This window comes from Aythya marila (assembly GCF_965140915.1).
Source record: "Aythya marila genome assembly, chromosome: 4".
Taxonomy (NCBI): domain Eukaryota; kingdom Metazoa; phylum Chordata; class Aves; order Anseriformes; family Anatidae; genus Aythya; species Aythya marila.
The window spans coordinates 21,070,130-21,085,003 of NC_139045.1; the positions used below are offsets into that span (position 1 = coordinate 21,070,130).

General features: G+C 39.2%; 1 protein-coding gene across 3 annotated transcripts in view; it reads right to left on the reverse strand.

The window, feature by feature from the left end:
* The window catches only part of TENM3 (teneurin transmembrane protein 3), a 417,392-nt gene that overhangs the window by 55,246 nt on the left and 347,272 nt on the right, over positions 1-14,874 (reverse strand). For all 3 annotated transcript variants that reach the window (XM_082759677.1, XM_082759679.1, XM_082759678.1), the window contains one exon: positions 5,933-6,079. In XM_082759677.1, coding sequence (XP_082615803.1) covers positions 5,933-6,079 — 147 coding nt within the window. The remainder of the gene's footprint in view (positions 1-5,932; positions 6,080-14,874) is intronic.

Below are 14,874 nucleotides of genomic sequence, written 5' to 3' on the forward strand. Positions count from 1 at the left end.
ATTAGAGAGGGAGCCTGCTTGCTGCACTAAAATGAAAAATACACCAATGCAGCACTCTGAGGAAGCCCGTGACTGCTTCTCTCACAAAAGAATCTAGCTTTATAGTAAAACTTTCTGCAGGGAAAATTATCATCCATTTTTGTTCAATCATACGTTGAAAGAGTGTAAGTAAACAGAGATCTTCTAAAGGTATTCCTCTAAGAACTGCCGTGCTGTGTGGATTGGTGGGAAGCCTGGCAGAACATCGAGGGGCTGGGATTTCTATTCTTTTTGCACATTTAAAATTCTTATTTAACTCAGCTGACATTGAAGTCAGTTTGAGAAAAATAAAAGGGATGAAAAAGTCCCTGTTAAGTATATCAAAGTTTAAACTTTTTTAAGAGAAAAGTAGTATCATTGATTTTTCTTTGGGATGAGTGGTTGATACACCTGGGAGTTGTGTTGCCATCCAGAGGGACCTTCCCGGGCTGGAGAAGTGGGCTGACAGGAGCCTCATGAAGTCTGACAAAGAGAAGTACAAAGCCCTGCACATGGGACAGAACAATCCCAGGCACCAGTACATGCTGGCGGAAAACAAGATGGAAAGCAGCTTTGTGAAGACCTCGGGAGCCCTGGTGGACACCAAGTTGAACATGAGCCAGCAGTGCACCCCATCAGCACCAAGGTGCTGATGACATACTGGGCTGTGTCAGAAAGAGGCCATACCTGGAGAGTTGGGTTCAGTTCAGGCTCTCCAGTACATGAGAGAAATGGACGTGAGACATGGACATGCTACAGCAAAGGACCACAAAGATGATTAAGGGACCAGAACACCTTTCCTAAGAGGAAAGGCTGAGAGAGCTGGGACTCTTCAACCTGGAGAGGAGAAGGCTTGAGAGGGATCTCATCAATGCATGAAATCCTCATGGGAGGGTGCAAAGAAGATGGAGCTCTTTTCAGTGGTGCCCGGCAAAAAGACCACAGGCAACAGGCACAGGCTGGAATACAGGAAATTCTGTTTAAACATCAGAAAACTTTTTACCGTGAACCATCAGACACTGCAACAGGTTGCCCAGGGAGGCTGTGCAGTCTGCATCCTGGGAGATGAACCCAACTGGACAGAGCCCTGAGCGACCGGCCCTGGCTGACCCTGCTTTGAGCAGCGAGACCAGATGATATCCAGAGGCCCTTCCAGCCTCAAATGATCTGTGCTTCTTGTGATTTTCTGGTCTCACTCTTGTACAATGTGAAACCCCTTTCCAGCTAAAGCACCGAGATCCCTTCTGGTTTTAGCTCTAGAAGCCTGGATCAGTGTCAAAGCTGGGGGTACTGATGGTTAAAAGCATAGTTTGGGTTTTTTATATCTCTGTATGGTCTCCCAGGCAATATCTCATGCAGTTGCCAAAGAAGTGCTCAAATTTAGTCATTCATCTTTGTTAGTTTATAAAAAGCAAATGTACATCTGGAGTACAGTCTGCAGGTCATAAAACTGCATGAGATTGACACCTTCTGAACTAATCAGCTGGAAATGCATTTTTACAAGCCTCTCTGCTAACATCAATCAGAGAAAGAATCTCATTTTCACCAGCCAAGATATAGGGATACGCTGTTTGTTATTTTTCTGTGGAGTTTATCAGCAACTTGCCCAGGCGAGTGACGGATGGTTATGAATCTGGCTCCTTATAACCTGAGCAAACATTTTTCATTCTTTCTCTGTACATATGTGGCTAGAGCTATCTAGTACCACTAAGTTGCCTACTCTATTGCACTGTGTGAAGCAGAGTAAAATTTCCTTTCTGAAATAGCTCTGCAAAATATCGATGAATGCTGTTTAGCCTGAAAAATATAAGACTTAGCTTAACATGAGCTTATCAGTTATATCACTCAAATGCAATAGGAAAATTATAAAGAAAATAGAAATTCTTTTAGCCAGTTGGACAATCATTATCAGTCTCAGAAGGCTATTTTGTACCTTTTTTTTTGTTTTAGATGTAAGTGGTGCTTCTATACACAGCAGACATAATGAACACATTATTGTTTTCTTCCTCAAAAGCTAAAGTATAGGTGTAGAAATCTCTGTTAATGTTACTTTTCCTTTTGTATCAAAATGGACAGAATTGCAATGGAAGTGACAAAATTGCTTTTTTGTAGAGACTAATAAAAACAAACAAAAAAAAAAAAAAAAGAGAAGAATCAAGACATGATTCCTGTGTTTCTGATGTTTACAAAATAAGATGTATCAGCGGGCATGTCTACTTTTGAATGGAATTTGAGGTGTATGTGTAGAACTCCTGGAAGACAACATGCGGGACAAAATAACTCCGGGGCACAAGTTCTGCTAGCGCCAGGGGTAGATCATGGCCAAGGACCTATATAAATCACATTCTTGGTAAGTAAGTCAACTGTGTAGTTAGGCAGCAAAGAATCTCCACAATGTGAATTTCAGTGCCTGCAAAGGAATAGCCCAGTTTTGGAGCTGTGATGCTGGCTATCCCACCGTGATGGTTTCAGTGCCAGTGGCACATGAAGGGAAGAGGCTGCAATGGTCGGAAAACTGTATTAACAAAACTCTGTTATCCTCATGTAGCTCAGTTTTACAATGGGGTGTAACAAATTGACTCAATTACAGACAGCAAAAATGGTTGCACGTAGAAGCAGCTGGTCAGAAAACCCACAAAAGCAGAAATTGCTTGATTTATTCCTAAGCAGCACACAAGTATCTTGTTCAATGTTACTACTGCAGTATCTCTGTACACATACCTATCGCATACTCAAATTAGTCTGCGTTTGTACTACCCTGAGACAATGACTACCCTAAGCCAGCCATCCTAGCCTATGCAAGTAATTACAAAAGCACAGTAGTGTAGTGCTAAGTAGGCTTTGCTTTATAATAGTATTAATTTTAATTTTACTAATAAAAGAACGTTAATAATCCTTTCAATTCTGCTGGTGGAAACCTTTAACTGCTCTTAATAATTGGATAGGAGCTTTTAAAAAGCAAGCCTAACAAAGGAAATCTGTTCAGTAAAGACCCACCTAAACTAAAAAGTCAACAGCTTATTCTTCCTACAGTGATGACAAAACATGGCCCACTTTGTCAAAGTATAATAGGGATGCATTTTTTGCCAAGTAAGGAAGTTAGGCTTCTTCCACCCACAGACAACTCTGACTTCTCCTCTCCCCACAAAAGTCATTAAGAGCTTAATTCAGCCTAAGGTCTGCTTGTTGAAAACACATTCCTTGGGGATTGCTAAAATGGAAAGAAAATCCTGTAACAGACTACCCAAATCAAACACATGAAAAGATAAAGCAACTGTGATTCTTAAAGGGAAAGGAAAGGATTTGCAGGACTCTCAAAAATCTGTATTAAAAGGAAGATGAGTAATCATCCCATCATATGTCAGTAATATCTAGATGGGTGCTTTGATGCCATTAATGCTTCTCATGAAGAATTTTCCCATTGAGGTTGTTGTGATGCTCATGTTCATGGGATTTGAACAATCAGTCCAAGAAAGAGTTAAGAATCAGAGGAGCAGCAGACACTGTTATTAATGAATTATATTCATATTAATATATTACATATATTTTATCAAGTGTATGATGAAACATTAACATTAACCACAGTATTTCAATTAGCTAACAACTAAGATAACTCCAATTATATTACCACTGAGCCTAGTGCGATGTAAATCAAGGTACCTGTAGTCATCAGTATAAATTCAGCAGAAGTGCTCAGATAACCTAACGTTGCAGAGTAAACAAATACAATAGAGGCATCCGCGTGCCATCACCTGCAGCTGTCTGGAATCTGAATGGCTTGCTTGAGAGATCAGGGAGCTGATTGCACATATTCTTGGAAAGGGAAGAAACAGTGCTTCTCTTTCTGGGTGGGTTTCTGGTAAAAAGGACTTTCCTTTCCCAGTTTTGTTTGGTATGCTTCCAACTTTTAATTTAATTTGTTATATTCTAACACGATTCCTCAGCCACTAATCAAGATTAGAAGTGAATATGCTCCTTATTGAAGCATGCACATTAAAAATAAGGTCCACTGAAAGAGAAATGTCAGTGACAAAGAGCGTTATATGCTCTCATGGCAAAAAAACTGTTTAGCCAATCCCCTCCTCATACATAGCTGCATAATGTCTGTAAAGGGAGTAATGAAAAAAATAAAGAGAAAACAAGCAACACGAATTAGAGTATTATTAGACTATTAGAGTATTATTTTTGCAATATTGTTCTTTCTTTTTGAACTTTAAGTCATCCTGTTAGATCCTTCTGCTACAATTCCCCATCCTGTTTCCCCTTTTCCTCACAAACACCTACTATTGTTTTCAGTCTGAAGGAGCATCTCCTTTTGTCTTGTTCTGTTTACGTGCATTCCTGTTCACCTTGCTCCTCTTCCTCCTGTTATCTGCTGTTGACTCTCCCGCTCACTTTCTGATACATAATGCCATTCTATTCTCCTTAACGCTTACAGTACCTGTTTTAGTCTGACCCTGGACTTTCAACTTTTTCCCTTTTTTTCCTGCCATCTATCTTTCTTCCTCCAGATTATGTTCTAACCTAGTTTTTCTTCCTCCTTGCTTTGTCTCTTTTCATGCTTGAAGGTTTCTCTTTCTTCCTTATGTTCATAATCTCCCAGCCCACATGAACTTTATTCTTCGAACAGCACATCTCTGCATGGAAATGCTATGGATAAATCAGTCTTCTTGCTCCCTTCAGAAATTCAGCTTCACACTAGCTCCCTGTATGCCAGATTGCATCATATTCTTCAGGATCCTAAGTTCACTTAAAATGTAAAATATTTAACAGAGAAGTGTAGTAAATCCAATGATATGTAAAGCAGTAAATAGCAGTACTCTTTTGATCATATAACTTCTTTTTTTCCTCGGGAAGTAAATGCTACTGTTGTTTATGTTTGTGATTTCTAAAATCCCAACTGCAATTGGGAGATGAGAGCAAACAGCCAACCAACAATGGCAATGGAATATGCAGACTTAAGCTGCAAAACAAAGTCAGCCATAGATGATATTAGCAACCAGAGTCCCTAATGGAGTTTGTTATCTCTGTTCCAGATCTGAATGTGTTAAAAAAAAAAATAAAAAAAAAAAGAGTTGATGAGAGAGGAGGATGGAAGAAAGAACAAAATTATTATGCTGACCTACTATATGACTGCGTTCACATTTAGTCTTGTTTTTGTGTGTGATTCTGGAGTCATGCCAAAGTCATAGCCCCTCTCCCTTCCCTACCCTACACCGATGATTGCAGATTGATTCCTTAAGTCAGCAGTCCTGCCTGCATCTTACTGCAGATTGTTACCTGTCACCTGAGTGACAGACTGCAGAGAAGCAAGCAAAAAAAAAAAAAAAAAAAAAAAAAAAAAAAGAGAGAAAAGGAAAAGACTTCTGGGAGTGTCCTGTCAATTATCTGAGTATTCACAGGCTATCTTTGTAGACTGGGCAAGCAATTGTTTCCAGCAATAGCATCATAGGTCAAAATGTAAAGGCCCTCTTTGGCCTTTCCTCTTGGGATAATTTCCTTGTGAGGTCACTGCAAACATGAACTCCTTCCTTTTTATTTCTTCCCTAGTACAGTTCACTAAGTTGAGATGATGCTTTATTCCACTACAAAAGAACACCGCAGGAAAACTAAGGTGACACCCGTCATTTTCTAAGTACCCATCTCACCTGTCATAAGCATCTTGTGAGGCTTTGCTGATATGCCGTATGAAAGCAGTGCATACCTCAGTGTTTTCTTACAGAGCTAGTAAAATGTGAGCACGTAGCAGCATTTTATCACCTGCCTGTAAAACCTCTGGTTCTCAGCACACCCTCCCCAGCGTTACAGATCCAGCTGGCGTACCCCCTGCTGGCAGGGGGTTGGAGTTAGATGCTCTCTAAGGCCCCTTCCAACCCGAGCCATTCCATGATTCTACGACTCTATGACACCTTACCTCCTTCGTTGTCCTTACTGTCAGTGCACAGAGTTTCCATGGCTACGTCACAGCCCGCTCCCCTCCATCCTGGCTGGCAGACGCAGTGCCAGCCGTTCTGGTCCAGCGTGCACCTTCCGTTGCTGTTGCACAAGCCGGGGCAGCCCTCTGTTGAAACAGACAAAGAACACCACAGGTGATTTAAATATTGCAATTATTTCGGTCAAATAAAAGATACAAACAAGGGACACTTACTGGGAACAGGCCTTTATAACAGCACAACTACTGTAATTGCACATGGAGTGGAACAGCAACATTACCTGGGGAATGTAATTCTTAACAAAGTGGCATCTTTGATTGGCCTGACACTTGAGACACCACTTACCTGTACAGGCAGGAAATAAATGCATCAATCCTCCAAATACCTGCAGGCCAGACAAAATTAAGTTTGATTTTCAATTTTTTTTTTTTTTTGGCAGGGTAACAAGAGATGAGTGCATAGTGCAAACACAGCTGTATAAAATAATACATTTTTCTGTGCTGGTATTGTCATTTGCTCTATGCAGTATTGGTTACTTACTGGCAAAAATGTTTAAACTCCCTGTTACTATGAACAAATCCCTCCAAATTATGAAGTAGGAAAACGGGATGTTTTTAGGCACATAATAAAAGAGAACATTAACTTTATCTGGTCTCAGAGTTGCCGTATATTCATGTGAAATTACAGTGCGTTAAAAACTGCACAAAGTATAGGCTGGTTTTAATGACTATACTTTATGCCAGAAGTACATTCCTTTTCACAGAATAAGCAAAGCCCAGGAAATAGTGAAGCAGCTTAGCATCTATTCTAACAGACATTAGGATTCAGGCTGCATACGGATGGGACAGGACCAACAGGATTTCCAACTAAATGTAGTAGCTGTGCGTATTTGATTACTTAGGACGGACAAAATGAAATACCATAAGGACCACAATAAAACATTGATAGACTGAACAAAAACACGGTAGTGACGTGCTTCAAGACAGATAGCAGAGAGTGATTTTTTGTGACAATCTCCCTAAGGCTTTTGTGCTATTACCTTTATATCCTATCTTGTCTGCTTTTATGGCCAAGGAGGGAAAATTTGGGAAACAATTAAAATAATTTAATATATCCAAAATCTATAATTGTTTTCAGTCTAACATTACATTAAAAAAAAGAAAAAAGAAAACAGTAGCTGTCACTTCCTAGTGATGAAATCTGGCATGCAGCCAACATGATCTGTATGAGGATGACAACACTATAAATATGTAGATTTTGGTGTTCCTTATCTATGACTATGATAAGACACTGACAGAAGCAAGTACAGATATGGCACTAAGTATCTTATGAGAAAGTGGCTATAAATCAGATATTTTTGGACACAATTTTCTGCAGAATTTTATCAAAAGAAAGCTAAGTGGCTAAATACTTCACTTGCTAGAACTACTGTTGTTATGAACTAGTCTACTGACTTGTTCTGGTTAAACTTAGTTGAGCTCAGAACAGTATTTCAGAAGAAATAGCTTATTTTTTCTTCTAAAGAATTTTGAATTTACTGACTCCTTTCAACCTCAGAGTTTCAAATTGCAAACACTCGGAAAAAGTTATGAAGAGTGTTCAACTCTTGTCAAACTACTCTTAGAAGGCAGAAAATGAGAAGAGCCTCTTATGAGGATGTATGGTGATGCTACAGTTATGGTTACGTGTTACCAAGCTAGGCTGAAATTAGTCTTGCTATGCTTATTCTTTCAGACTGTAGCTGCTAGTAGTATTTGTTGATGTACAGAGAGCTATTTTTTCCTTAATGTTTCTTCTGTTTAATTTATGGAAGACTTACATATTTAACTGCCCTACTGACAGAGCATTTTAGGAGTCAACTGGGTACACTCAAGACTTATTGTGTGAAAGCCTGGATATTGCCATGAATATTGCCATATTTTAATGAGAAAAAAACAACAAAACACAAATAAGGAATAAAAAATATACTCAGGGAAAGAGGGGTAGGAATAGTTTAAACATTTTTTAAAATAAATTTTTCACCATAACTGAAGATAAAAACCCTTTGCTGTTTCATGTTAGGCATTTGCATCCTTTAATCTTTTGATTGAAAAGGCTGCATATGAGCTTTTTCTAGTGTCATACAAAATACAAATAATAATTTTCTATAGATTTTCCACATTCAGATAAACTGAAGCTTAAAATCCTGCATTATTCTATTGATCTATCCACATGTAAACACACATCTATAATTAATCTGTTCTTTGGAACTAATGACACTTGTTTTATGACAAGAGTTTTGCTTTGCTTTGTGTCCTAAATATTTACTGTTTCATAGGTAGAGATCTAATGACAAAACTCACAAAGAAACAAACCAAACAGCAAATGAATACTATCTTCAGTTTTTGGTTCAAACAAAATCTAATGCACGTATACAGCTTGTACAAAAAGGTATAATAACTGATAAAATGTCATGATAATAACATAAACAAGGTTTCGTTTTTAATTTGAGATGAGTTGAAAGTAATATGAATTAAATCTATAATCCATGAAATGTATGTGAGAGAAGATTCTTTTGCCAATCTGGTACGTTTGTCACTATATATTCAGATATTAAAATATACATGTAGGTATAGGCATGTCATCAAAGAGCAAATATACAGTACCTTTCACTATCTTATCCAAATAGTGAGCTTGAGAATTAAAAAGAAAGAAAGAAAAAAAAAAAAACAGACAGACATTTCAGAAGTGTCACATAAAACAGGAATTGTTCAGAATTCACATGCAAATCAAGCAGGTGCTCCTGACATGAGAGGTCTTACATCACAGAATGAAAATGTATTTCACAGCCTTTAAAAATGCAAGAAATTCTCTTTTCAGCAAACATACTCATGACTCAATGAAATAGTATTTTAAAAAGGAGGTCTGCAGAGGAAAGATGCCACATTTCTAAGCCTAGGTCTTTCTTTTTTCTTCCCACTTCTCTTTACATGCTTTGATTTTTACGTATAACAAAAATATAATCAAAGCTAGTTAAAAAATCCAATTTTCAACACAACCTAAGAGTAATTACTTAGCTTTTGAGCTTAAAACACTGACCATACTGGAAGATCTTTAATTTGCAGGTCACGTATAGCTCTGACAACATAACCAGCATACTATCTTAACTCTGATTGCATTAACAGTATTTTTAAGAGGAATAATTTCCTTCTGCTTCAATTCAACCAGTTATTCTTCTGAGCACACACACCGATTATGTAAATAAGTTAAGACCATATATGTAGGGTTGAAGAGGGCATAGTGGGGTTAGCAGCATGGTGATCCACTTCATTTGGAAAAACAGGTGACAGTTAAACTCAGGCTTTAGATGTATAAAAATAAATAACAGTATATCCAAGAGAAGCAAGACTTATTTTTTCATAAGTTACCACAATTAACATTTGAGGAGGAAAAAAAAAAATTGAGGAGGACAGATGGATGAATGAAAGATAGAGCACAAGATGGGTTTAAAGCAGCAGGCTCCTACTTTTGATACATGAAACACAGCAGGTTGTATGTTCCCTCCTTACTTTTAGGAAACAGACATCAGATGCAGTTGTGTTAAAGGGACAAATACATAAAACAAAACCGCATAGGACTGGTCCACTGAAGTCTACCAAATCCAGCCACCTGCACATGAGGTGATGGGACATTGCAGACCATTGTAGCAGGGACAAGCAAAGCCGAGTCACCAATGGCAGATTCAATTCCATATTTTTGCTGCGGACAAGATCTCCCAGCAGAGCCCATATGGGCTCACTTTCAAAATCTGTCCTTTTCTAAAACTGTGCTGGACAGTGGACCCTTTCTGACAACTACTGTGTGTCACTTGCTATTGACCCTCAACTTTGTGTATTTGAGGTACGAAAGGCATTTCCAGCCATAGAATTTCCTCCAGTTTGGTTGAACAGGAAAAAATTCTTCCTGAGATGAAGGAGGAAGGTGATGAGCTGCATAGACCCAGAGAAGACACAATCACTGCTACAACTACAGAGGTGGAAACTTTCTAGTCCCTGTTGCTTGAAGAAAGTGTCAGCTGTCCACTGCACAGTTTGTTTGTTTGTTTTTTCTATAATGATAGGGTTAAAGGGAGACAAAGGAAGAAGATGAAAACATCAATTATAGAACATTAGAATGGCAGCAGCAAAGTAAGTACCTTTTCACATAAACCACAAACAAAAAGTGATACAGCTGCATTTCAGGGTGGATCAAATTCTTCTCTTACTCATCCAGTATAATTCCCCTTGCTGCTACACAGCTGCTCTTAGAATAGTGCAGCAAGTGTGGAGGAAAAATCAAGTTTTTTCCATAAAATTGAAGCAATTAGGTCTACCTAGGGAATGCATCTGTCCACCAGTGAAACATTAAATGTCTCCACAACTATACAGATAGGTAACAAAATGGAACATAGGTAAAACCTCCTAGGCAACAGAAAACAGTCCTTGCAAATGGCCCGCCTCATACTATCACTTTTCAGAAAGACAATCTGCGTTAAAAAGAAAAAAAAAAAAGGAAACCAGAAACTGCTTTTTGTGTGTGTGTGTCCAGGAGTCTTACAAGAAGTCAGTACCAGACCATAAACCTATAATGTGCAGAAACCAAGTTCTACATCCCAGTGTCCTTCTACCTGTGATCACTTGACATTAAGGGCAACATTAGAAACTACTCTGTGACCATGCAGCATCCTAGAATCATAAAGCAGAAAACAGGTGACCAAAAATAGCACAACTTTTTAGTGAGGTTTAACTAGCCATACTATCTTCCTTATGCTTATGGCCCTGAAACTGAAACAGGGATTAACCCAGTTCTGTGTGGAAATACAAAATACAAGCATTTTCCCTTCTGTGCAGAGAATTCTAGGTGGGATTTGGAGGATGGAGTATCTCTGCAGGTGCTCCTCTTTGTGATATTTTTAAACATCTGGCACATTTGGGTTATGTGAAGTCCTTAAAGAGTCTAATAAACTAGCCATAGACCAGACAATGTATGCGCAACAGTTTTCTTGCAGGGTTTAAGACTGTGAAATTTAAAGTTTTGGTATTATTTCAAGCAGGGACTTTCAAGAGGGAGTTAATATAGCTTCAAATGGAATAAAGAAAAACAAGTATAAAATTTGTACATTTTCTAGGACAGTCAAAATCCAAGAACACGTAAGTGGCAGTCAATATAAAATATAAATTGTATTATAAATGGGTGTAGATTTGCATATAAATATGTGGCAAATTAATGTGTTTTACAAAGAAGTGGTAACAGTCAGGCAAATTCACATTTAACATGTCATATTTCATAACCAGTCAGAACCCAGACCTATTTTATTCTTTTTTTAAATTTAATGTCTCCCATTAGTCTCCTACCAGAGATGTAAGTCAGTGTCTTCCTTAGATTATTCATATGCTACTTCCTCTAGGTAAGAAAGAATAGCCACAGAATAAAAGTACATATTAAATCCATTTATCCCAATCAGTTCCTGTTTAAATCAGCATGAGTCACATACCCATTGATTTGATGTTCCTTAATTGATACTTATAGCACTGCATTATTCTGATTATTCCGTCATAAAGGATTATAACAGTGACATGTTTTTAAATACTGTATAGCAAATTTATATTTCTAGTAGTTTATGTTATTATTATTGTATTGGGTTTACATGGCAAGGTTTTGGTAGCAGGGGGCTGCAGGGGTGGCCTCTGTGAGCAGAGCATAGCGGCTGCCCCATGTCAGACCAGACACAGCTCCAAAAGGGGCCCACCACTGGCCAGAGCTGACCCAGGGAGTGACACTGGTTGGGCCTCTAGGAGAGCAGATTTCGGAAAGGGAAGAAAACTGTGCAACAGCAGCTGGGAGAGAGGAGTGAGAACCAGCCCTGCAGACCCCAAGGGCAGTGCAGAAAGAGGGCAGGAGGTGGAGCTCCCCTGCTGCCCGTGGGGAATCCGTGCTGGAGCAGTTTGCTCCTGGGGGATGGACCCCGTGGGACCGAGCTGTGTGGGAGCAGTTCTTGAAGAGCTGCTGCCTGTGGGCAGCCCCCCAGGCTCATTTCGGGAAGGCCGGCATCCCGTGGGAGGGACCCCATGTGGAGCAGGGGCAGGGAGTGACTGTGAAGGAGTGGTGGAGACCAAGTATTAGGGACTGACTGTAACCCCCATTCCCCTGTGCCACTCAGGGGGAGGAGGCAGAAGAGTGTGGATGGGGGGAAGGTGTTTCTAGTTTGCTTTTAGTTTCTCACTGTTCTACTCCATTATTAGCAATAAGCAATACATTAATCTCCCTGTGCTAAATCTGTTTAGCATGTCCCGGTACGTGGTAAACAATTCCCTGTCCTTATGTCAACCTCTGAGCCCTTTTCTATTGTATTTTCTAACCCAGCTCCTTTGTGGAGGGTGAGTGAGAGAGCGCTGCAGTGGAGCTCAGTTATCCAACAGTGTGAAGCTGCCACACCCCTTCACAAGACATTTTCACCCACCATAATCTTTGTAATCTACACACTAAACTACAACATACCACGTATTTTTTGTAGCATATAATAGCCCATTACAGCATCAACTCAACAGCTCCACAGGAGTCATGAGTTACTTTGCAGCAAGAGCAGAATTTGACCTCATAGCACTGCTAGATGTAAAAATACAAAAGAATGTGACCAAAGCCATGTCATTCATAGTCTGCCCAAATTAAAAACTTTTATTTTTTGCTTTTGCTCTACCCTGAAAGTGCGAGCAGCACCCCTGTGTCCTCTCCCCTAACACCAGCAGCTGCCTCCCTTCTTTGTTACATTACAGCCTCTCCCTCCTAAAGAAAACAGCAGAAATTTGAGAGAGCTAAAAGAGGAAAAAATAATTTTTATACCCTTCTTCCTTCATCAGTGTACAGAACTGACAGCCCTCCTTCAGCACTCCATGTAGTTATATTTTTATTACAATGTATTTGATACTATATATGTTGTTTCTTTTCTAATCATCATGACAATGACAGAAGGGCCAACTGAGTGTTGCCTCATGGCCTCCCAGCTTTGTGTTTTTGATTTTGTTACTGATGTTCTTTTAACCTGTCTTTTGGGCAGCTGAAAGTTCTCAGGTCTTACGTACACAAAATGAATTTTAAAAAAAAAGGAAGGGCGAAAAAAAGAAATTCCATTCTGTGACATTACATTTTTTCACGGTGAGTGACAGGGAAGCTTTGATGAGCCACCTACACTTCTGCCATTTGTGCTAACGAAGTGTTATGAACATTATAGCTGACTCCCTGCACAGCCAAGCAGTAGCAGGGGATGAGGCACACTGCTTTCTCAGTGCTTTCACAGGCACTTGCCAACAGAAGAGAAACTCTTGAGAGCTTCATTGCAAACTTTAGGGAGAATGCAGTTCGTCTGAACCAAGTTTTTTGTGTTTGTTTTGGGGGAACTGGTCCAAAAAACATTTGACTGCTCTGTCCTAACCACTCTAACCTACTCAAGTCTCAGTCTGTAGTTCCTCATTCTGGTTCACTTCTCCTAGCAGCGCACCTTGAAGAACGTCCCTCTCATGTCCACCCAGCCACAGCTTAACTACCCTGGCAATTAAAACATCTTTCAAATGTAATAAAAAATTATCCCTTGTGATATTTAAACCCAGTACTTCTTATCCTGTCCATAGCAGACTTAGGGAAAGATGTATTGATTCCTTTATGCAACTGCTTTTATTCTCTAAGGCTAACTAAAAAAAGCCATTCATCCATATGAAATTTCCGAGGAGGTCCATACTGCTACCAGAAAACTTACAGGAGGCCACAATTCACTACAATTTTAAAGCCACTGTTCTAGCCTGTCTGCGGAGCAGCTCACTCATGTCAAATTCATGATTCACTACAGTCTTTTCTGAGTCTCTTCTACCTGGTGAGCTGCTTCCTAACGTGACTTTGTGCAGTTGATTATTCTGACTTAAGCACAAAACCTTGCATTCATTGAATTGCACCTATTTTTCTGCAAATCCTGTTCTATTTGTTAAAGTAATTTTAAATTCTTGTCCCGTCTTCCAAAGTGCTTGGGGGCAGCAGGCTTTGGTATCATTTGCAAATATAATTCTCTCTATTCATCACCTAACAGTACTGAAAGCACATGTTCTTCCAGTGTATGCAACTCATGGTCGTCATCCTTTTTCTGAGTTTGTAAGAACCTTGTCTTAGACGTACCATATGTTCAGAGAGTTGCTGCCAATAGAGGAGGATTACAAACACTTTCCTTTTGAGACTCTTACTCCTAAATTTCCATCTTGCCCTTCTTGTAAAGGGGAACACATGGTTGGAATAATGGTTTCCGGCAATTTTCTTTGTTTTCCTCTCTAGGTAGGCCAAAACATAATTCTCAACCCAAAATCATACCTTCATCATTTCTGCGCTTTTCTCCAACGTCTATGTAGTCCTAGTGCATAAGTCTTTGCAGGGAGAATTGAATTCACTGCAATTTATCCCTTGCCAAAACTGCAACAGTTCCTCACAGCAACCTTCCACGGGCTTTTACATTCACAGGCACCGAAGCCCACTATCCTCTAGATTTTTTGTTCTGGAGGCAATCCCAATCTTACTTTAAAACAAGACTTCTTATCATTAGTATTGGAAACCACAACTCTTAGAATAAAAGGTTTAGTTGCTTTTAAGGCTATAATAGACATTGTAAGTTTGGTACATGTTTTCTAACATGTTCATGAGCAGTGTATTTCTCTATTTAACATCTATTTAACTGAAAAAGGATTTAGAAGAAAGGGTATATGCCATTAAGGATTTCAAACTGTCTCACACTTTAAGGATGAAAAAGTTCAAATACCTGTTTGAGACCTCTAACAAACTCTCAAAGAGCTTCTACAGACAGATGCACGTATAATCTGATGCATAGCGTAACAACTGCATGAAAGTTAAATTTGGCTTGAAAACATATTAG